Source organism: Oncorhynchus tshawytscha, unplaced genomic scaffold (assembly GCF_018296145.1).
Source record: "Oncorhynchus tshawytscha isolate Ot180627B unplaced genomic scaffold, Otsh_v2.0 Un_contig_3458_pilon_pilon, whole genome shotgun sequence".
NCBI lineage: Eukaryota > Metazoa > Chordata > Actinopteri > Salmoniformes > Salmonidae > Oncorhynchus > Oncorhynchus tshawytscha.
In genome coordinates this window covers 238,277-261,957 of record NW_024609763.1, presented here as the reverse complement: position 1 = coordinate 261,957, position 23,681 = coordinate 238,277, and the positions used below count along the sequence as shown (strand labels likewise).

The window sequence follows — 23,681 nt, the reverse complement described above, 5'->3', positions numbered from 1 at the left end:
GAGAGACCGATACATAAAGTATCCCTTTAAGAAAAAGAAACAGATACTTAAAGAGAGACAGATACATAACAGTGTCACATTAAGAGAGAGAGACAGATACATAAAGTATCCCTTTAAGAGAAAGGGACAGATACATAACAGTGTCACATTAAGAGAGAGAGAGACAGATACATAAAGTATCCCTTTAAGAGAGAGAGACAGATACATAAAGAATCCCTTTAAGCGAAAGAGACAGATACATAACAGTATCCCTTTAAGAGAAAGAGACAGATACATAACAGTATCCCTTTAAGGGAGAGAGACAGATACATAACAGTTAGTGTGGGAGAGATGATACTAGATCAGAGAGCAGCACAGTTCAACTCCACAGTTCCTTCTGTGTGGGTGGAGGACCAGTCACGACACACACACACAGGATTTGACCATACACACACAGTGAGCCAAAACGTACCTCCTTATGACATCATAACCATTTTATTTTATTCATCCACATATTGTCACAATATCATAGAAGATCCATGGAGGTGCACAAGATGAACAAGCACAACACTTACTGACATCACAGCTGGTTACAATAACATCATAACCAATAGCAGGAGAGAGAGAGAGAGAATGAGAGAGAGAGAGAGAGAGAGAGAGAGAGAGAGAGAAAGAGAGAGAGAGAAAGAGAGAGAGAGAGAGAGAAAGAAAGAGAGAGAAAGAAAGAGAGAAAGAGAGAGAGAGAGACAGAGAGAGAGAAAGAGAGAGAGAAAGAGAGAAAGAGAGAGAGAGAAAGAGAGAGAGAGAGAAAGAGAGAGAATAAAATACATTTGACATTTGCATTGGGCGTGTAATACCCAGACAGGCACTTTACAACCATATGTCAATGGTGAAGTGGGGGGAAGGACACCCAATAATCTGGGTACACTTTTCTTCACTACACCCCCCAACTCAACATCAGTGTCCCAATGTCCCTTCTGTACCCACTTATTAAGCAATTCTGTGAAGGTAAGATCAAGCTAAATACACATTCTTTGAGGTGCGTATTCATTTTGGCCTTTGTGGGGTGAAGCGCACCATTCAATAGTTAATATTGTTGTACGTTTTTGTGTTGTTGCTGTCTTGGAAACAGGACTATTTAGAAATCTGACCTTTGACCTCTAATTTTGAAAAAGCTTTTCTCATGCATACAGATATACATTCCATTCCATCAGCTTTACATTTAAAAAAACCATTGAGACAGGTCACAAATCACTGTAAAGGGCCAATCTGCAGTTCAAACAACAACAAAGCGGACACCCTGCCACAATGGATGTTATGAATCACTCAACAGACTGCCTCTTTAAGTCAACCAGATGGATGTTATGAATCACTCAACAGACTGCCTCTTTAAGTCAACCAGATGGATGTATGAATCACTCAACAGACTGCCTCTTTAAGTCAACCAGATGGATGTTATGAATCACTCAACAGACTGCCTCTTTAAGTCAACCAGATGGATGTTATGAATCACTCAACAGACTGCCTCTTTAAGTCAACCAGATGGATGTTATGAATCACTCAACAGACTGCCTCTTTAAGTCAACCAGATGGATGTTATGAATCACTCAACAGACTGCCTCTTTAAGTCAACCAGATGGATGTTATGAATCACTCAACAGACTGCCTCTTTAAGTCAACCAGATGGATGTATGAATCACTCAACAGACTGCCTCTTTAAGTCAACCAGATGGATGTATGAATCACTCAACAGACTGCCTCTTTAAGTCAACCAGATGGATGTTATGAATCACTCAACAGACTGCCTCTTTAACTCAACCAGATGGATGTACGAATCACTCAACAGACTGCCTCTTTAAGTCAACCAGATGGATGTACGAATCACTCAACAGACTGCCTCTTTAAGTCAACCAGATGGATGTTATGAATCACTCAACAGACTGCCTCTTTAAGTCAACCAGATGGATGTTATGAATCACTCAACAGACTGCCTCTTTAAGTCAACCAGATGGATGTTATGAATCACTCAACAGACTGCCTCTTTAAGTCAACCAGATGGATGTATGAATCACTCAACAGACTGCCTCTTTAAGTCAACCAGATGGATGTTATGAATCACTCAACAGACTGCCTCTTTAACTCAACCAGATGGATGTTATGAATCACTCAACAGACTGCCTCTTTAAGTCAACCAGATGGATGTATGAATCACTCAACAGACTGCCTCTTTAACTCAACCAGATGGATGTTATGAATCACTCAACAGACTGCCTCTTTAACTCAACCAGATGGATGTATGAATCACTCAACAGACTGCCTCTTTAAGTCAACCAGATGGATGTATGAATCACTCAACAGACTGCCTCTTTAAGTCAACCAGATGGATGTTATGAATCTAAGAAATCAATTGACGTCTTAATTTACATGATCCATGTGACTCGCAACAGCTATCTCTCTGGCAATACGTTGTGCTGGGCCGTTACAATTGCATCTTTGTGAGAGGTTTTGTGAGTCGCAACAGGTTGATCTGAAAGCACGTAACACACATACATAGAAAGAAGACCGTGTTAGAAAAAAAAACATTGCTGCAAAGAAAATCAACAAAATGCGCAGTAGAAAAAGCAGTCCAGACGCTGACTTTTACCGAGCCGTTGTTGATCACAAACACAGTTGAGTAGCAACATCTCCAAAATCGGAAGAAAATCCCTATTCCAAAGTTAGAAGCACAAGCTTCAGAACACGTGATGAGATGAGATGAGGCGTGGTGTATGTAGCTCTTCCCTGGGGGGGCTGAGAACCCCCCCCAACTCTCTAAAACACAAATCAGAGGGGTGAGAAAAAAAAGCAGCACCTTTCCCTTAACATCTTCCCACATGGCCGCGGAGCTAAAGCTAGTCTGGGTGTTGTTCTCAACAGCTGTAGTGCTGTTGATGTTAACACCTTCAGTGGGTGAACAACACCCAGATAACAACACTCCTACTCAACTAATCTCTACGCCCCCTGATCCCAGACCCTCCGAAAGGCTTCCTCAAGCACACCCACCCTCTCTTGGAAATAGCAATGTCCCTTTAAAACAACTCAACTGACTCTCCATCTCTACCCCAGTTTCCCATCACACAACCCCTGCCCCAGAAAAACACCTTAAATCCCCCTCTTATGAGGAGCATCAACAAACCAACTACCCCTCTGGCCTCACTGAGCGGCTCCCCTTTATAACAACCAAGAGACCCCTCTACCAACCCATCTAACCCCTCACTGTTTAGGGCTAGAGCTGGGGCTGGCCCGGGGTGGCTGGTTGCAGGGGTCCACAGCCTCCTTGGTGGCCCCTCCGTAGACCTCCACGTCCTGGTCTGTCCAGGGGGCCACATTGCCCAGTGTGCCCAAGGAACAGGCAGCCAGAGCGGATACCTCAGCAGGCTTCAGGACCCTGTCCCACAGGTTGAACTGGGAGAGCTCCCCAACCAGGGCCTGGGAGGCGTCGAAACGACCGCCCAGCGTGTCCTAGAAAGGAAATATAACATGATAGAGATGATAGAGAGTGAAAGAGAAAGAGAGAGATCAGGGATTACAATACAACTCATCCACCCAGCCAGCCAGCCAGCCAGTCACCCACCCAGCCAGTCACCCAGCCAGCCAGCCACCCACCCAGCCAGCCAGCCAGCCAGCCACCCAGCCTGACAGAAAAGTCTGGTTCCTCTCAAGGTTTCTTATTACCCTTCTATCCCTCTATCACTCCACCCCATCCATCTCTCCATTCCTCCTCCCTCCACCTCGACCCCACCCTTCTCACTTCCTCTTGCCACAGGATAAGCCACCCCCCCTCAATCTCTCATCCCTCCACCCCTCCATCCTTCCACCACCCATCACTCCATCCCTCTAACTCTCCACCCCTCCATCACGCCATCCCTATAACACTCCACCACCCATCACTGCATCCCTCTAACTCTCCAACTCTCCACCAGACCTCCATCCCTCTAACACTCCACCAACCATCACTCCATCCCTCTAACTCTCCAACTCTCCACCAGACCTCCAACTCTCCACCCCTCCATCCCTCTAACTCTCCAACTCTCCACCAGACCTCCATCCCTCTATCTCTCCACCCCTCCAGACCTCAAACTCTCCACCAGACCTCCATCCCTCTAACTCTCCACCCCTCAAGACCTCCATCCCTCTCACCCACCTGCTCCTGCCCCAGAATGAGCACTCCTCCTGGCTTGATGGGGTGCCATGCGGCCAGCCCCTCTCCGCGCCCCTTCAGCTTCCCCCCCTGGTAGGCCTTCCATACCCCGTCTCTGAGGGTCCAGCTCAAACATATGTGCTCCCACACACCCTGGGCAAGGGACAGGGGCAGCTGAGCTACCTAGAAGTGAGGGGAGGGACATTTAGCTCAATCACCAATCAGTCAATCAATCAATCAATCGACCAATCAATGTTATTCATAAAACTATACAAGTATGAACAATAGGAGGAGATAACTGATATGTTTCAGTAATGAATATGATAATGACACACACACACACACTCCTACCTTGTCGTTGATAAGAAGCTCTACAGGGTTGTGTATCCCCTGCAGCAGCACCAGCTCGTTGGGTTGTCCCGGGACGGAGTAGGAGAAGGGGGTGCCGATACCCCCCTCTTTCACCTTGAGCCAGACGCAGGCGGTGAAGGCATACATCTCAGGCATTTCTCTCCGCACCAGGCCGTACATGTATCTGGTCCTCACGGGGAAGGAGAGGACATAGCCGTCTGGATAGTTGTACTCTGTCAGACCTGAAGGAGAGAGGGAGGGAGAGATGGAGAAGGAGGGGAGAGAGATGGAGAAGGAGGGGAGAGAGATGGAGAAGGAGGGGAGAGAGATGGTTGTTACATGTACTTGGTCCTCATGGGGAAGGAGAGGACATCAGGGTAGTTGTCCTCTGTCAGACTGAAGGAGAGAGGGAGGGAGAGATGGTTTACATTTGGCTCTGGGAAACAGATAGTAGTAGTAGTTGTAGTAAAAGAAGAAGTTACCGTTTTGTCCTTCTTATCTACTTTGCTTTCCAGCAAATCTGGGCTCAACTTATTTGACCTTCTTTTAGTTCCCTATAGTACCCCTCCTCCCTCCTCCCCCTTTCTGTTCCACTCACTCTGTTCCAGCTCTGCAATGCGGTGGTGTAGAGTATCAATCCCTTGGTCTATCTGTTTGTGATGTGTCTGTGTCTCCTTCCTCAGCGCCTTCCGCTCTTTCTCCAGCATCTCAATCTTCCTCTCCAGCTCTCCTTCCAGGTCCTTCCAGGGGCCTCCGCCTCCTCTGCCAGGGCCCCCAGGGGCCTTTCGCCCCCCCGAGGAGACACTACCGCCTCCTGTCGTTGATGCTGATGACGGTGACCCTTGAACTTTAGTAGCGATGCCACTGCTGACGCCCACACCGGCGCTGGGGGATGGAGTCTCAACGGAGAGGTTCAGGGCAGCAGGGCCGATCTCCAACTGTGAGAGGAGAGAGAAAGAGAAGAGGAAGGGGTTAGTATGGAGGGAGAGAAAGAAAAGAGGAGGTTGTGGAGGAGTGAGTGATAGTGCATGGAGGGAGAGACAGAGAGAGAGACAGAGAGAGAGGCAGACAGAGAGAAAGAGAGAGAGAACGAGAGAGAGAAAGACAGAGAGAAAGAGAAAGAGAGAGGGAGAGAGAGAGAGAGCGAGAGGTGCATCAACAAAGTACTGAGTAAAGAGTCTGAATACTTAATGTATGTAAATGTAATATTTCAGTTTTTGTATTGTGTTTAGATTGATGAAGGGAAAAAACTATTCCATCCATTTTAGAATAAGGCTGTAACATAACAAAATGTGTAAAAAGTGAAGGGGTCTGCATATTTCCCGAATGCTCTGTATCTAGTTATTTTGTGAGGTACAGATTTACAAATCATGGGAATGTGTCATATGCAATGCAGACTTTGACTCTCTCAGAGGTTTGTGTTGCTAGGCAACCCCCTTGCAATTAGCGGGGCAGGATGGCTCCCTCCATAGTTAAAGCCAGGTTGAGAAATGTGCTAACAAACGTTTGTGCTTTGAAACTAAATAAATATTGCACTCTGACCCACTAAACGTACTTGCTAGAGTCTAGATATTGTTGTTAGACCACTATGTGGTGTAGTTTTATTGGACTGTTCAGTTGTTGTTGGTAAATAATTAATATGCTAGCTTCTGACATGACTTACTGCATCTTTAAGAAAACAACGAAAAGACAGGCAGGCAGATAGAGATAGGGTTAAAGTGGAGAGAGAGAGGAGGTGAATAAAGAGGAAGGGAGAGACAGAGAGAGAGAGAGAGAGAGAGAGAGAGAGAGAGAGAGGTGAATTGAGAGGAAGGAAGAGAGAAATGAGTAGGTGTAGGTGAAAGAGGAAGGATGGAGAAAGAGAGACAGAGTGTGAGAGAAAGTGAGAGAGAAAGAGTATGAGAGAGAGAGAGCAACTAAGTACGAGTAAAGTGAGAGGGTTGCGACAAGAGAGAGCAACAAGAGACAGACATGCACACAGACATACACACAGACAGACAGACTGAAAGAGAAGATGGGAGGCAGAGAGAGCAAGAGAGGGAAAGAGAGAGAGAGACAGAGAGAGAGAGGGCGAGAAAGAAAGAGAGAGAGAGAGAGAGAGAGAGAGATAATTGGCGTGAGGAGAGATTGAATGCCTGGACAGCTATAGACTACATTCACACTCACTGTTCCTGGACTGTGCAGTATGTTAGAATGCACTGGGAAATGTTAAGTGTCTCAAGCAATAAAATAGCCTCTCTTACATCAGACTGACTCTCCCTCTTTCCATCTCATCTCTCTCCTCTCTCTCTCATCTCTCTTCCTCTCTCTCTCTCATCTCTCTTCCTCTCTCTCTCTCTCTCTCTCTCTCTCTCTCTCTCTCTCATCCTCTCTCTCTCTCTCCCTCGCTATCTTCCTCACCCTCCCTAGCTCCCTCACCTCTCTCTCTCTCTCTCTCTCTCTCTCTCTCTCTCACTTTCTCTCTCTCTCACTTTCTCTCCCTCTCTCTCTCGTACACACTCAATACCTTTAAGACAGCAAGCTACAGCAAAAACACAGGTGTACACACACACACACACACACACACTCACACATACACAGTATGGCTTAAGTCTCAAGGTCTCTCCTCTCTTCATCCAGCATCCCTTCATATTTTATTGATGTGGACGGATGTGGATGTAAGAGCTGCGTGGTGAGGGGGGAGAGACAGCAAATGTAAGAAACTATATCCCCTTGCACTGAGGGAGCGGGTGGATGTAATGATGCTGATGAGAGAGGCTGTGAGTTTGATGGATGGATGGATGGATGGATAGATGGATGTGGATGTAAGAGCTGCGTGGTGAGGGGGAGAGACAGCAAATGAAAGAAACTATATCCCCTTGCACTGAGGGAGCGGGTGGATGTAATGATGCTGATGAGAGAGGCTGTGAGTTGGATGGATGGATGGATGGATGGATAGATGGATGTGGATGTAAGAGCTGCGTGGTGAGAGGGGAGAGACAGCAAATGAAAGAAACTATATCCCCTTGCACTGAGGGAGCGGGTGGATGTAATGATGCTGATGAGAGAGGCTGTGAGTTGGATGGATGGATGGATGGATGGATAGATGGATGTGGATGTAAGAGCTGCGTGGTGAGAGGGGAGAGACAGCAAATGAAAGAAACTATATCCCCTTGCACTGAGGGAGCGGGTGGATGTAATGATGCTGATGAGAGAGGCTGTGAGTTGGATGGATGGATGGATGGATGGATAGATGTGGAGGAGAGGTGGAGGAGGGAGGGAGTCAGGGATCCTGATGTCTATCAAGTCAGGAGGGAGGGAGGAGGGAGGGTCGGGGTGAGTTAGAGGTCCTGAAGTCAATCAAATAATTGATGTCATTAGGATATTCTAACCGTTAGGAATACTGGACCCATGGTCATTTACCTCGTTATCACGTGACATAGCCTATGCCTCGCCCCATGCATCACGAGCGCGCCATGTGGGGGTTCTAGAATTGGGACGCCTCTGTTTCCGCGCTGATATTGTAGCCTATTTGTTGCATAAGGTTGAGACGTTGGGTTGTGCAACATGTCTGTCTGTCTTTCTGTCGGTGTTGGATATTGCTAACAATTGGTGGCGACATGCTTTTCATTATTTTGGATTATCTACTGAAATATTCACTTTGTTTGGGGGCAAGCAATCAGTAACCATATAGTCATATTGCATAAATCTCCCTTGATCATATAAATAATACATATGCTAACCCTAGTAGCCTATAGGCCTCGCTCAGTGACTGACTGGAGATGATCAAGACATTATAAAACACACTGGGACATATAGGTTAAACCTATCAAAAGCGCCCCTCGAGGCGCTAACGTGTGTTATACGCTCTCCCGAGGCGCATTATCTCTACTGTTGAAACTTTTTACAAAAGTAGCTTATTCATATGTTTGCTCATAGCTAGTTTATATCGAGACTGTATATGACTACAGTCTGTGGCTTTGGGCTATAGGGTAAGCTCAACTCAATATTCACCCAACCCACCTCCAGTTTCTCGATGCGGTCTTTCAGGTTGAGAATGGCCCTCTCTAGCTCCTCCACCGCTCTAGCGGTCTGCAGCTGCACAGCGGCCGATGAGCTCACGTCATCCCCGGCCATGAGTCGGCGGTTGCCCGCCCAGGCCCCCAGGCTCCTCTCGGAGTGCCCGGGACTCCCGTCCTCCAGGCCGGTCTCGCACTCCGATAGTTTTCCCGTCAGCTCACGGATGGTCCGCTGATCTATGAGTATCTGGCCGTTCTGCTGCACCACCGTCTGCCGGAGGTCGTCCGCGGTGGTCCGGAGGTAGCTCCAGTCTTCATCCACATAGAGTGAAGGGTCGTCCGCCTGCTGCTTCATGCTCTTGGCATTGCATTCTCCGGCGGGAATCGGAGTGCAGATGAGCCGGCTGAAACTGAACTGTTTCGGCACCCCTCCACCACCACCGGTCACCTCCCCGGGGCTGAGCTCGTTGAGAGTGGAGGTACCCCCCAGCCCCAGCCCCAAGCCGCCTCCTCCGCCGCCCTCGTAGGATTCAGCACCATGGAGAGCGCCCAATGGACCGGCGTGAGCCACCGAGCCCAGGGAAAACAAGGGCTCAGCAGACAGAGTCGCGTTGTCGGACAGGTCCTGGGGCGCGGCAGCTTTCCGCGGGTAAACACTGGCGATGATGCAGATGACCGCGCCGAGGAAGACCACGGAACCAGCACCGACCAAGACTACAACGAACTTCATAGTCGCAGCGCGGCGAGATGGGCTAAAGCGATCGATAGATTAGCCTACAAATCAGAGATCAAATTCAGTTGGCAAGATAGATTCCACTGAAAAATAAGGTCAGTTTTCCCTCTCACAATCTAGATTACATTAGGCTATGAAAATGCTATAGCCAACATCACTCGTGCGATTTCATAATCCGCTCCTCGATAGCCTATCAGTTGATTAATCTACCTGCTTTTTTATATGATTAAATAAAACGAATAACCTAGGCCTATATTATAATACGCCACCCCTAAAAAAAAACTCCCAACGCGCAGAAAACAAACGACAGCGGTTGACAGACGCGTTTGTTGCGTTTTTCTCTAAATGTAGAAATACCGATTGTTCTGTCAGCAGGCCTAAATCGAAAGACCGTCTCCCTCTCTCGGTGTTGCTAAGCTCCGCTCCTGTCCTCCGTCCGTAGTTACTATGGGAACCGTGACAGAGTAGGCGGGGAGACAGACGAGGGAGTGGAGGGTGTGTATGTGTGGAATGCGTCATTGGAGGTGAAGAGGAAAATAACATTATAAACACCATCTAATACGATAGAGGCGTGTGTGTGTGTGTGTGTGTGTGTGTGTGTGTGTGTGTGTGTGTGTGTGTGTGTGTGTGTGTGTGTGTGAGTGAGAGAGAGAGAGAGAGAGGGAGAGAACGAGAGAGGCCAAAATACTACACCCGTTTATGGATTGTGTGTGTGTATGTGCGCGCTCACAGCAGAAGTGTGTATGAGGCATACATCCTCTATTACCAGACCGGAACATAAACCTACATTTCGATACGATATCCCCCACGCACAGCACGAGTCTAGTCTAGTCTGCCTGGACAATATACTCTAGTAAATCAAATCAAATTAAACGTTATTGGTCACGTACATATTTTGCAGATTTTATCGCAGGTGCAGCGAAATTGTTATGTTTTTAGCTCCAGCTGTGTAGTAATATCTAACAACACAAAACAACAAGTCAAATCCCCCTCAGAACAGCCTCACTCTGTCGGGGCATGGACTCTACAAGGTGTCGAAAGCGTTCTGCAGGGATGCTGGCCCAAGTTGTCACCAATGCTTCCTATAGTTGTGTCAAGTTGGCTGGATGTCCTTTGGGTGATGGACCATTCTCGATACACACAGGACACTGTTGAGCATGAAAAACCCGGCAGTGTTGCAGTTCTTGGCACAAGCCAGTGGCCTGGCACCAACTACCACAGCTGTTCAAAGGCACTTAAATATTCTGTCTTGCCCATTCACCCTCTGAATGGCACACACACAGTCCATGTCTCAAGGCTTAAAAATCCTTCTTTAACCTGTCTCCACCCCTTCATCTACACTGATTGAAGTGGATTTAATAAGGGAAATCAATAAGGGATCATAGCTTTCATCTGGATTCACCTGGTCAGTCTATGTCATGGAAAGAGCAGGTGTTCATAATGTTTAGTCTACTCAGTGTATGTATATGATGGTGGGCATAGACAGTATGGACAGTTTATGAATAGAAAAGGTGTACCGCAGTAGTTAGGATAAGCCTGGACTAGAATACATTATATACATACGAAGTGGGTAAAACAGTATGTAAACATGATTAAAGTGACGAGTGTTCAATGACTAGGGCAGCAGTCTCTAAAATTCAGGACAGAGTACTGAGGCCGGCTAGTGGTGACTATTTAACAGTCTGAAGGCCTGGAGATAGAAGCTATTTTTCAGTCTCTCAGTCCCAGCTTTGATGCACCTGAACTGTTTCCGGGTTCTAGATGGTAGCGGGGTGAACAGGCCATGACGTGGGTGGCTGAGGTCCTTGATGATCTTCTTCTTCTTCCTGTGACACCAGGTGCTGTAGATGTCCTGGAGTGACAGCAATCACACTAGGAAGTCCCATCTGTCCAGTCCCTAAACCGCAATGGGAGGCCAGCCAGAGATGGGGAGAGGGGAGAGGGTGAGGAGAAGGGAGGATGGGCTGGTTCTGGGAGAGAATGGAGGAGGAACAGGGAGACCAAACTAGAGAGGATTGAGGCCATCCAGAGGAGGGCTGTCTGGGGTTGGGAGAGGAGAGGGGACCATGGGTGGCCTGCCAGAGTATGGGCTGGGCTGGGTTGGCTGGGGTTGGGAGAGGAGGGGGGACCATGGGTAGCCTGTCAGAGTATGGGCTGGGCTGGATGGGGTTGGGAGAGGAGGGGGACCATGGGTGGCCTGCCAGAGTATGGGCTGGGCTGGATGGGGTTGGGAGAGGAGGGGGACCATGGGTGGCCTGCCAGAGTATGGGCTGGGATGGCTGGGGTTGGGAGAGGAGGGGGACCATGGGTGGCCTGCCAGAGTATGGGCTGGGCTGGATGGGGTTGGGAGAGGAGGGGGACCATGGGTGGCCTGCCAGAGTATGGGCTGGGCTGTCTGGGGTTGGGAGAGGAGGGGGACCATGGGTGGCCTGCCAGAGTATGGGCTGGGCTGGCTGGGGTTGGGAGAGGAGGGGGGACCATGGGTGGCCTGTCAGAGTATGGGCTGGGCTGGATGGGAGAAGGTGGTAGAGAGTTGAGGACATGGATGCTAATGGTGGTATAAAATACAGTATATACATGTGATACATAAGATATGTAAACATTATTAAAGTGGCATTATTTTGAGTGGTATTGTATAAAGTGACTAGTGATCCATTTATTAAAGTGGCCCTTGATTGAGTCTCAATGTAGGCAGCAGCCTCTCTGAGTTAGTGATTTCTGTTTAGCAGTCTGATGACCTTGAGATGAAAGCTGTTTTTCAGTCTTTCGGTCCCAGCTTTGATGTACCGGTACTGACCTCGCTTACTGGATGATAGCAGGGTGAACAGGCAGTGGCTCGGGTGGTTGTTGTCCTTGATCTTTTTGGCCTTCCTGTGACATCGGGTGCTGTAGGTATCATGGAGGGCAGGTAGTTTGCCCCAGGTGATGCGTTGTGCAGACCGCACCATCCTCTGGAGAGGGCCGTGCAGTTGCCATACCAGGCTGTGATACAGCCCAACAGGATCCTCTCAATTGTGCAATCTGTAAAAGTTTGTCAGGGTTTGTTGCGTCTTCTTCACCACACCTAGGTACTTAAAACAGGTCGTGGGAAGGACAATGGGAAGAGAAGGGGCTATCTTTTCTCACAATAGTGTGTCCACAGATATTCTCTCAACTTGTGTGTTCCGTGGCTAACCCCTGAAGGCCACCAAAGCCCTGGAAGCACAACCATCGCCCCAACCTTCATCTCTTCAAACCTTTTGAGAGTGCAGGCTAAGAGCAAAAATCCTGCCCATGTGACCTGTGTTAACAGTGCCACCATGTGGACCATCAGGGAACTACAAACAGTGGTCTGAGCTCAGGCCAGTTTCCCCAGACCTACTACTCTAAGTCTAGGACTAGGCTTGATCCGGGCCCTGGAAACCAGCCATAGAGAATCAAATACAACCTTCTCCTTCAGTTGAAAGCCAAGATTCCAGATTGAATCTTAAAGCGATAAACTCACCAGAATCAGCATATATAAAAGGTCAGAGAACTCCTCTGTAAAGAACTGAAGAGATGAACGACTAAAGGAACGGTCTTGGAGGTGTTTTTTATTAAAAGCCTCACACAACAGAACATATACAGAAAGCAACAACAAACGAATGTCAACATGACCACGCTCACCTTACCTGTACAATAAGGGCTCGCAAAACATGCTTCAGCTACATTATCACAACGTTACCATCGACATTATCCTCGTCATTAGCATCATTATTACCATTAACAACAATTCAATGTACATCATTCATATTACCAATATTACGAGACACAAACTGCAGTCTTGATACACATTTATAATTCATTAAAAATCTGGGGTTTTCCATTCTTATCAAACCCATATTGGACACGAATCAAAAACAACAATAACAATCAAAGGTAATTATTAAAAAAGGTAAAGCATACACATTACGCTTCATTCAAAAATATATGAGGTACATAAGCAAAAGCCCTCGAAATGAACCCCCCCCCAAAAAAACAGTTTACATGGAAAAACATTTAATATTTGATTCTTCAGGTCGGCTTCTTGTCATTACATTAAAGTGCCAATGACATGGCTCTTGAAATTACATCCAAAAATTGACAAATGAAAAAAGATTTTTTTTAAACAAAAGAAATCTAGAGCCCTGCTTGGTATAAATGTAGGCCACTATGTCAAGTTGTGCTACCTATTTATATCAACTGTTAAATCACCACCAAGAAGTACATGAACACTCCTTCTACTGGTTTAACCAATGAGTCAACAGAATCTACTGGTTTAGCCAATGACAGTAAAGAGAATCTACTGGTTTAGCCAATGACAGTAAAGAGAACCTACTGGTTTAGCCAATGACAGTCAAGAGAATCTGTTTTTATCCATTAACAGCTGAATGAAGATGTGTTTGTGGTAGGATGTGTATTATTATCACAGTATCAAAGACTAGACGACAATCAACCATCGATCTAATACAGTATACGGACCAGATGCAGTGGAGTTGGAACTGAGCAGCTATAAGGCAACACATGCTTTTAAATATTGTAATAATATTGTACAAATACACCAGACAGACAGAGAGAGAAAGAGAGAGGGGGGGGGGGGCCCTATAGAAACAGGGGCAGCACCAGAAGATGGTCAGATCTGGGACCAGGATATCAGAACGTCAACACAAACTGGGTCAGAAGGCCATTGAGAGGTTTGGACTACAGGTTATTCCACAGAGAATATCTGGTAGGTACAAACAGAAGTGTTCACGGTGGATAGGTTACATACTACATCGTCATGACTCCCACTCCATGCAGTCCACAGCTTAAATAATTAGAGAGTCCGTTTAGAGTCTTGACTGAGGTTCCAGGAATACTGGACATTCTGGAATCTTGAAGGCGACAGCGAGTTAAAGGCAGGCGTTGGAACATGGCAATAAGAAAAGCAATAACTTAACTTTCTATGCTTTCCTCGCTTATTTGTATTCTTTTTGCAGCTGAATTAACGTTGTGCGTGCATATAAATATATACTTATATCGGCCTGTGCATGAGAGAGAGAGAGAGGGGGGAAAAGGGCTTGTAATTCACATGTGGATATTGGATACGGAAATGATACAGAATACGGTTGTCGTCAAGTGCGTTGCTAAATATCTCAACGTAGAAATGCAGTATTGCCGAAGCCCAACAAAGCAAGTGCAACGGCATTTCATCACCTCATTTAAACCTTAAAAGAGTTGGACTTCCAATGGAGAAAATGGGTATAAATATGAACAAGTAACAAACACTGTTATTGGTTGTATGAATTTCCCTACAATAAAGATTGAATTGATTTGAACGTTATTATGACTGACGGTATCTGTTACCAGCCTCCAAACAGTCAAGGTTGCGAGTGGACATGAATTGAATAAACTTTATTGATCCTCAGAAGAGAAATCATGCTGCATAAAGATGGACAATCAGCATTATTGGAGATGTATATTGCACGCCCTGCTCTTAGCTTTTTATAGTTCTGTTCAAAAAAATAACGCTCTTCTTCAATATTCAAATGGCCTGAATTTCATTATTATTGGAAGTTTTTTTTAACCTTCTGTGTTAATACAGCATTACTCCCTAGCCTGGTCCCAGACAATGACCACAGGAGTTGGCCAAGAAAGCACAAGCACATCACGGAGCCAGGCTAATTCATTCATCTCCACTTCTTTGATCTCTTCCTATGGCTTGGGTTGTGGGGGGGTTCTTCAGTTGGGGTGAGGAGGAGGTGGTATTTTCTGGGTGTATTGGTTGGGGGGAGGAGGGGCGGGATGAGGGGGAGGGGAACTCTTTGATAGTGACGGTGAGGAGGTTGGTGGTGACGTCGGTCACGACCACGTTGGCGCTGCTCGCCACCTTCTCCGGGTGCCAGTCGGGGTCGCCCTCGGCGGGGACCCTCTGAGGGTTGGAGGTCAAGGGGCAGGAGCTGGCGGCAGGGGGGTGAGGAGGGGAAGCGGTACTGACGGAGGGCGGCTGGCGTTTCTGCCGGCGCCGACGGCGAAGCTTCCTCTTCCCCTCCTGAGGTGCGGAAAGGTCCAGAGCATCAGCATCATCCTCCTCTTCATCAAAGGAGGAAGAGGAGGATCCGGAAGCAAAGGAGAGGGAGGGGAGGAGGGGGTTTGGTCCTTGTTCGGCGTTCTGGTTCTTCTGGAGCTCCGGGGGGTGGCTAGGGGTAGACTGGGCAGAGGAGGCCGAAGCCTGGGTGCTCAAGTTGGGAGCCGACCCAGAGGCAGAGGCCCCAGTGGCGGGTCCAGGAGGGGTAGGAAGGTTCTGGGCGGGTGTGGTGGATCCACTGGAGCTGGAGGGAGAGGGGGGTGGCTGGGTGTCCCTAGCCCCTGAGGTCCCTGTGCTGGAGCCTGTAGCTGAGTGTGGAAGGTGTAGAGGTCCGGGGCCGCCACACTGGAGACCAAACGGCTTCCCGTACATGGGGAACCCCAGCATGGGCTGGAAGGGCCGGTACGGAGCCTCTCCACTCCTCTTCCCTATGATCCTATTTCGGGAGGGGATGTTCTGACGACCCCCTTGGAGGGACATGGAGCCGGATGGCGCCCTCCGGTTACCCCCGCCGCCCCTTCCCCCGCCTCCACTTCCTGGTTTGTCGATGACCTTGAGGTTTAGGATGATGCGACCCCGTTTGACCTCGCGTGGTTTGACGCGACGATTGAGGATGCGGACGGTCTCTGAGAAGGGGGAGACGGGGGGCCGCGAGGGGAACCCACTGGAGCCGGAGAAGGATCCGGGAGAGGCCAGGGGGTCGGGGCGAGGTAAGGGGCGGCGGGACATACTAGTGCAGCGGCGAATGTCTTTCTTCAGCTTGTGTGTCGCTGCCAGGGAGTTGAGTTTAGGGGTGGGTGCTGGAGAGCCGGAGGATGGAGGGGCTCGAGGAGAAGAGGAAGAAGTGGAGCGAGGAGCTCGAGGGGTGGAGGTCTCCCTCTTCTGGGCTCCACGTGCCTGAGAAGGGAGAGAGAAGGTGAGAGATGAAAGTAAAGTGAGTCGTAAACTCAAAAGGAGAATATCATCATCATAACTTCCAGCAGGAAAGGATTTGTCTTGCTCTTACATTCTCATTGGGACAGGTAATACAGTGCCATGCGAAAGTATTCGGCCCCCTTGAACTTTGCGACCTTTTGCCACATTTCAGGCTTCAAACATAAAGATATAAAACTGTATTTTTTTGTGAAGAATCAACAACAAGTGGGACACAATCATGAAGTGGAACGACATTTATTGGATATTTCAAACTTTTTTAACAAATCAAAAACTGAAAAATTGGGCGTGCAAAATTATTCAGCCCCTTTACTTTCAGTGCAGCAAACTCTCTCCAGAAGTTCAGTGAGGATCTCTGAATGATCCAATGTTGACCTAAATGACTACTGATGATAAATACAATCCACCTGTGTGTAATCAAGTCTCCGTATAAATGCACCTGCACTGTGATAGTCTCAGAGGTCCGTTAAAAGCGCAGAGAGCATCATGAAGAACAAGGAACACACCAGGCAGGTCCGAGATACTGTTGTGAAGAAGTTTAAAGCCGGATTTGGATACAAAAAGATTTCCCAAGCTTTAAACATCCCAAGGAGCACTGTGCAAGCGATAATATTGAAATGGAAGGAGTATCAGACCACTGCAAATCTACCAAGACCTGGCTGTCCCTCTAAACTTTCAGCTCATACAAGGAGAAGACTGATCAGAGATGCAGCCAAGAGGCCCATGATCACTCTGGATGAACTGCAGAGATCTACAGCTGAGGTGGGAGACTCTGTCCATAGGACAACAATCAGTCGTATATTGCACAAATCTGGCCTTTATGGAAGAGTGGCAACAAGAAAGCCATTTCTTAAAGATATCCATAAAAAGTGTCATTTAAAGTTTGCCACAAGCCACCTGGGAGACACACCAAACATGTGGAAGAAGGTGCTCTAGTCAGATGAAACCAAAATGGAACTTTTTGGCAACAATGCAAATCGTTATGTTTGGCGTAAAAGCAACACAGCTCATCACTCTGAACACACTATCCCCACTGTCAAACATGGTGGTGGCAGCATCATGGTTTGGGCCTGCTTTTCTTCAGCAGGGACAGGGAAGATGGTTAAAATTGATGGGAAGATGGATGGAGCCAAATACAGGACCATTCTGGAAGAAAACCTGATGGAGTCTGCAAAAGACCTGAGACTGGGACGGAGATTTGTCTTCCAACAAGACAATGATCCAAAACATAAAGCAAAATCTACAATGGAATGGTTCAAAAATAAACATATCCAGGTGTTAGAATGGCCACGTCAAAGTCCAGACCTGAATCCAATCGAGAATCTGTGGAAATAACTGAAAACTGCTGTTCACAAATGCTCTCCATCCAACCTCACTGAGCTCGAGCTGTTTTGCAATGAGGAATGGGAAAATATTTCAGTCTCTCGATGTGCAAAACTGATAGAGACATACCCCAAGCGACTTACAGCTGTAATCGCAGCAAAAGGTGGCGCTACAAAGTATTAACTTAAGGGGGCTGAATAATTTTGCACGCCCAATTTGTCAGTTTTTGATTTGTTAAAAAAGTTTGAAATATCCAATAAATGTCGTTCCACTTCATGATTGTGTCCCACTTGTTGTTGATTCTTCACAAAAAAATACAGTTTTATCTTTATGTTTAAAGCCTGAAATGTGGCAAAAGGTCGCAAAGTTCAAGGGGGCCGAATACCTTCGCAAGGCACTGTATATCAGCTAGTCCTAATTCTGGCGCGGTTGTGATAGTGGCACACAAGAACATCCAAAACAATACCTTGGCAGGAAGGTTTTTGGGTTTGGGTCCCCGCTTCTTTGGTCCGTGGAGTTCTCTCTCACGCTCTCTGAGGGAAAAAAAACAAAGGGATTACAATGAATCACCCGATAAAGTCAACGTCACAACAGTGAAATACATTGAAATACGACCCTAGCCTGCCTGGATACAATAGGCTGGGATGGGTTGAATTGGGATTGAGCCAATTATTGAAGGAATAACATCTAGGCCTCGACTGATACAGTTCAAAGCCAAATGAGGGAGACGTTTATTAATGTAACATCCTGTTTCTCATACATCCCAACTTCAAGTTAGACAGGGATCATCAAAAGACCCGGGTGTGGCGTCCCAAAAATCGCACCATATTCCCTACGTAGGGCACTACGGTTAAACAAATCTCTATGAGCTCAGGTCAAAAGTAGTGCACTATATCGGCAATAAGGTGCAATATGAGACAGACTGGGTGTGTGAAAGCAGAACAGCGGTCCCCAGGACGACTAGCTAGCGGTTGGTTGCTATGGCGTCAGCTCATAGGGATCTGAATGAAGAAAAAATTAAAGAATAACAGTTTGACGTTTGTTTGACTAAGACTGAACAGAGAGAAAGAGAGAGACACACGGGATCATTTTAGTTCCATGATCCCCCTGTAAGCAGCAGAGTGCTTTGAAGTGTGTTTGGCAGGAAGAGACAAAGAGAGGACATGCACAGATATAAGACCTTTATATATAGACAGAGTGAAAGAGAGGGAGAGAGAGCGCAAGAGGGAGAGAGAGAGAGAGAGAGGGAGAGAGCGCAACAGAGAGAGAGAGAGAGTGGGGAGCTGGGAAAATGAGGGTAAACAGGAAAACTGATGTTGGGATGAGAGAGAACAGGAGAGAGAATTGTGTTACCCTTTTTGACAATTTCTCAAATGTTCTTACTGTGTCATAAACATCACTTCTCTTAAAGGAATTGAATAATGTGTAAGAATTGAAATACTGTTAACTGTTCCACTCACTTCTGTTCAAATCCTGCGATCAGTCTGTCATCCAGGATATTCTCTTCTGGTTCCCAGGTACTGTGTCTAAAGCAAAGAGGTGGCACAATGGTTTTATTTCTACATTTACATAACCTGGGTAACAGTATGTTTGTGCTGACATTCCACTCCATGTTTGACACAGAGTACAAGGAGTGGAATGTTAGCACAAAACAGGTCTGGATTTCAGGCTAACATTTTCTGATTACGGTATAAATTGGAGACTTATAAGTCTATGAAAGATGTATCTACTAGGATAGATGTACGATAAAACACAACATGTCTCTTCAGACAAGGTGATTGCTGGTATGCAAAAACTCACAATTCTGAATTAATTTTTTTAGTTAGAAACGCAATCACTTACTTCAGTGCCCATCCTTTCCATTTCACGAGGTATTCTAGGCGAGACTGAAGAGAGAAAGGTACAGAGGAATGAGGAAAAAGCCCAAAAGTGTTCAATACTGTATTCAGCCATTTTATAGCTAGTGTAAGAGCAAAAATGTCTTCTTATTATCTAGCTATTCATGATCACTAAGATACATATTAACAGTAACGTATTACTCTAAATGATACGTAACTCAATACATTGAGTAATATAAACTGACTCAGTTCTGACTAACACGTTGGCTGGTATGCCTGTCTTGTTTTGTAGTTTTAGAGGGAAAAGCTGCTACAAAACACTACCATCAAGCAGACACAGACAGGCTGGCTAGCAGATTAGTTCCACTGGCATCTGGACAAAACATTCACTCAAGCTAGAGAGGGAATAACTGATTTAGCTGCTATGTAGCTAAAGTTAATAATGACACACCGTCGACTTTAATGTATGGTTTGGCGAGCTAGTTTATGGTATGTGGGGTGCAATCATATATTTCTAGACTAGCTGTCTGGGTAAAAAGACAAAGCATAGATTTGCATTTGACGCAAAACCGGCCTTTATTTTAATTGGCATTGCTAATTAGCTAAAGGTTACGTTGTCTTTACATGCCGACTCGTTTGTGTAACGTTAGCTATTTTTTTTTACGACGATTCACTGCAAACCATCAGCACAGCACACTTGCTAGCTTCTCGGCTAGCTAAAACGGTTTGCTAGAGAAGCATCCGCTTGCTACTAGCTAAAACAAGGCCTCCCCGTTGTCATTAAAAAACAGATCCTCGGTTCTCGCCCTCGAAGCACGCCGCGGAGACCCTCGCCCACGTCTGCTCTTCTGCAGCGACAAAAAAACGGCGGCATGCTCACCTTGCGAACGCGGCGTTTCAGAATGGCTTCCGCGGCGAAAACGCGTTCCCCGACCGCAGAGAGCTCCATCTCTCAACGCCCGACTGCTCTCTCGGTCCAGACGACCAACTCCACTGTCTGGTGGCAAGACCAGAGCAGACCACTTTCTCTTTCCCCCAAATCTGTCACAGTGGCAGCAGACAACACACACTACACCCGGAGGCAGGAGAAGAGAGGAGCTCTGTCACGTGGACGGGGTCAGCCCCTTCTGGTTGTCCTGACAACACAGGAGGCCTCGACAAGATGCAGAAAGGGCAGGAAGGAGAGCGTTATTTGTCCTGAGTCTTGTTCTGGAGGCAGCTCTGCAGAGTGGTCACTAGCTGGCACAGACACCAAGTCATACAAACCTGCTAACCTTAACATATTAAGTGCACTTTTGTACTGTTCATTTTGCCTTTCCTGATTTCAAATGGTAGTGAATGAGATAGCCTGTTCCCAAAACTGTTATTGTGCTGCCTTGCCGACTTCTATGGTCATTGTTTAGCGTGACAGTGACCATAGGAGTTGGCAAGACAGCACAACCCGGCAGGGACAAGGAGGAGTCTGGGACACAAATCATCTCTTTGTGTTTTAACGACCTTTTGTTACAGAAGAAAAAGGAAATGGCGGGCTGCTACCAGTAATTTAGGAGCAGTGGAGCACTCTGTTATATTTGGTTATTTTGCTAATGACAGAGAGAGAGAGGGAGGTTAAACTACACTGAACAAAAATATAAAACGCAACATGTAAAGTGTCCCATATTTCACGAGCTGAAATAAAAGATCCCAGAAATTTTCCATACGCACAAAAAGCATATTTCTCTCAAATGTTGTGCACAAATTTGTTAACATCCCTGTTAGTGAGCATTTGATAATTTATCAAGATTATCCATCCACCTGACAGGTGTTGCATATCAAGAAGATGATTAAACAGCATGATCATTACACAGATGTACCTTGTGCTGGGGACAAGGTGTAACCACACCAGCCCAGGTCCTCCCCATCAGGCTTCTTCACCTGTGGGATCATCTGAGGGGGAGGGGTGCTGAGGAGTATTTATGTCTGTAATAAAGCCCTTTTGTGGGAAAGACTCATTCTGATTGGCTGGGCCTGGCTCTCCAGTAGGTGGGCCTAGCTCCCAAGTAGGTGGGCCGATACCCTCCCAGGCCGACCCTAACCAGTTATGTGAAATCCATAGATTAGGGCCTAAATCATTCAATTCAATTGATTGATTTCCTTATATGAACTGTAACTCAGCAAAATCTTTGAAATTGTTGCATGCTACATTTATATTTTTGTTCAGTGTGTATACATTTAGAAACAGTGTGTCTGGAAGGATCAGCATAGCAGCAAGGTCATGCAGAAGACCTATTCTATTTTATTGTATTCTATATTATTGTATTGTAGTGTATTCTATTGTATTGTATTGTATTCTATGATATTTTATGATATTTTATTGTATTCTATATTATTGTATTGTAGTGTATTCTATTGTATTGTATTGTATTCTATGATATTTTATTGTATTCTATTGTATTCTATTAAATTCAATGTTATTGTATTTATTCTATTGTATTATATTGTATTGTTTCTATGACATTTCCGTCACTGGAAAGTGGATCGTGTGCAGATGAGTTGCGTTTGGAGGAAAGAGTTGTTGTTTAAAAAAAGATGTGCAATCTGATCAAGTCAACTTTTCTCACAGGAGAGCCTTCCCTACTATTTGAACTGTCAAAATAGATCAAGTTGGCCATTACTCTCTCATCCTCAGCTCAACCCTGACAGTGTGTCCTAGCCTTAGATGGAGTGAGAGTTAGAATACCTCATGATAAGCCGTAGACCATACAATTTACCAAGAGTTTTCACTAGCACAGACTGAACTATGTTGCAGGATTCATCTGATGGCATCGAGGAGTTTACCACATCAGTCACCGGCTTCATTAATAAGTGCATCAACGACGTCATCCCCACAGTGACTGTACGTACATATCCAAACCAGAATCAATGGATTACAGGCAACATTTGCTCTGAGCTAAAGGCTAGAGCTGCCACATTCAAGGAGCAGGACACTAATTTGGACGCTTATAAGAAATCCCACTACATCCTTTGATGAACCATCAAACAGGAAAAGCGTCAATACAGGACCAAGACCAAATTCTACTACACTGGCTCTGATGCTCGTCGGATGTGGTAGAAATTGCAAACTATCATGGATTACAAAGGGAAACCAAGCCACGAGCTGTCCAGTGACGCAAGTCTACCAGAAATACCTTCTATGCTCACTTCGAGACAAACAACACTAAACCATGCATGAGAGTGCATGAGAGAACCAGCTGTTCCGGATGAATATGTGATCACACTCTCCATAGCTGATGTGAGTAAGATCTTTAAACAAGTTAACATTCACAAGGCTGCAGGGCAAGATGGATTACCAGGACACGTTCTCAGAGCATGCACTGACCAGTTGGCAAGTGTCTTCACTGACAGTTTCAACTTCTCCACGACCCAGTCTGTAATACCTACTTGTTTCAAGCAGACCACCATAGTCCTTGTAACCTGTCTAAATTACTATCGCCCGGTAGCACTCACATCTGTAGCCATGAAATGCTTTGAAAGGCTGGTCATGGCTCACATCAACACTATCATCCCAGACACCCTGGATCCACTCCAAATCGCATACCGTCTTAACAGTTCCACAGATGATGCAATCTCTAGTGCACTCCACACTGCCCTTTCACATCTGTACAAAAGGAACACCTCTGTGAGAATGAGGTTCATTGACTACAGCTCAGCGTTCAACACCATAGTGCCATCCAAGCTCATCACTAAGCTAAGGATGCTGGGCGTAAACAGCTCCCACTGCAACTGGATCCTGGACTTCCTAACCCCCCAGGTGGTTAGGGTAGGCAACAACACATCCGCCACGCTAACCCTCAACACGGGGGCCCCTTAGTCCCCTCCTGTATGCCTTGATCACCCACGACTGCTTGGCCGCTCACGACTCCTCCAACACCATCATTTAGTTTGCGACGGTGGTAGGCCTGATCACTGACAATGATGAGACAGCCAACGGGGAGGAGGTCAGAGACCTGGCAGTGTTGTACCAGGACAACAATCTCTCCATCAAAGTCAGGAAGATAAAGGAACTGATCGTGGACTACAGGAAACGGAGGGCCGAGCACGCCCCCATCCACATCGACGGGGCTGTAGTGGACCAGGTCGAGAGCTTCAAGTTCCTTGGTGTCCACATCACAAAGGAATTATAATGGTCCACAGAAACCAACACAGTCGTGAAGAGGGCACGACAACGCGTCATCCCCCTCAGGAGGCTGAAAAGATTCGACATGGACCCTCTGATCCTCAAAAAGGGGCTACTCAGTAGCTA

The 23,681-nt window shown here is 46.6% G+C and overlaps 1 protein-coding gene across 1 annotated transcript; it reads right to left on the bottom strand.

The window, feature by feature from the left end:
* Positions 1-1,329: 1,329 nt before the first annotated feature.
* Positions 1,330-20,986, bottom strand: LOC112230082. The gene is made up of 10 exons (XM_042317728.1): positions 20,280-20,986; positions 19,404-19,447; positions 19,022-19,087; positions 18,028-18,094; positions 14,907-16,202; positions 8,513-9,274; positions 5,109-5,448; positions 4,511-4,752; positions 4,163-4,342; positions 1,330-3,480 (listed from the first exon to the last, which is right to left on the bottom strand). Exons 1-10 carry the CDS (start codon positions 20,346-20,348, stop codon positions 3,232-3,234), a joined length of 3,315 nt encoding a protein of 1,104 aa, XP_042173662.1. The 5' UTR covers positions 20,349-20,986; the 3' UTR covers positions 1,330-3,231.
* Between the last annotated feature and the right edge of the window lie 2,695 nt (positions 20,987-23,681).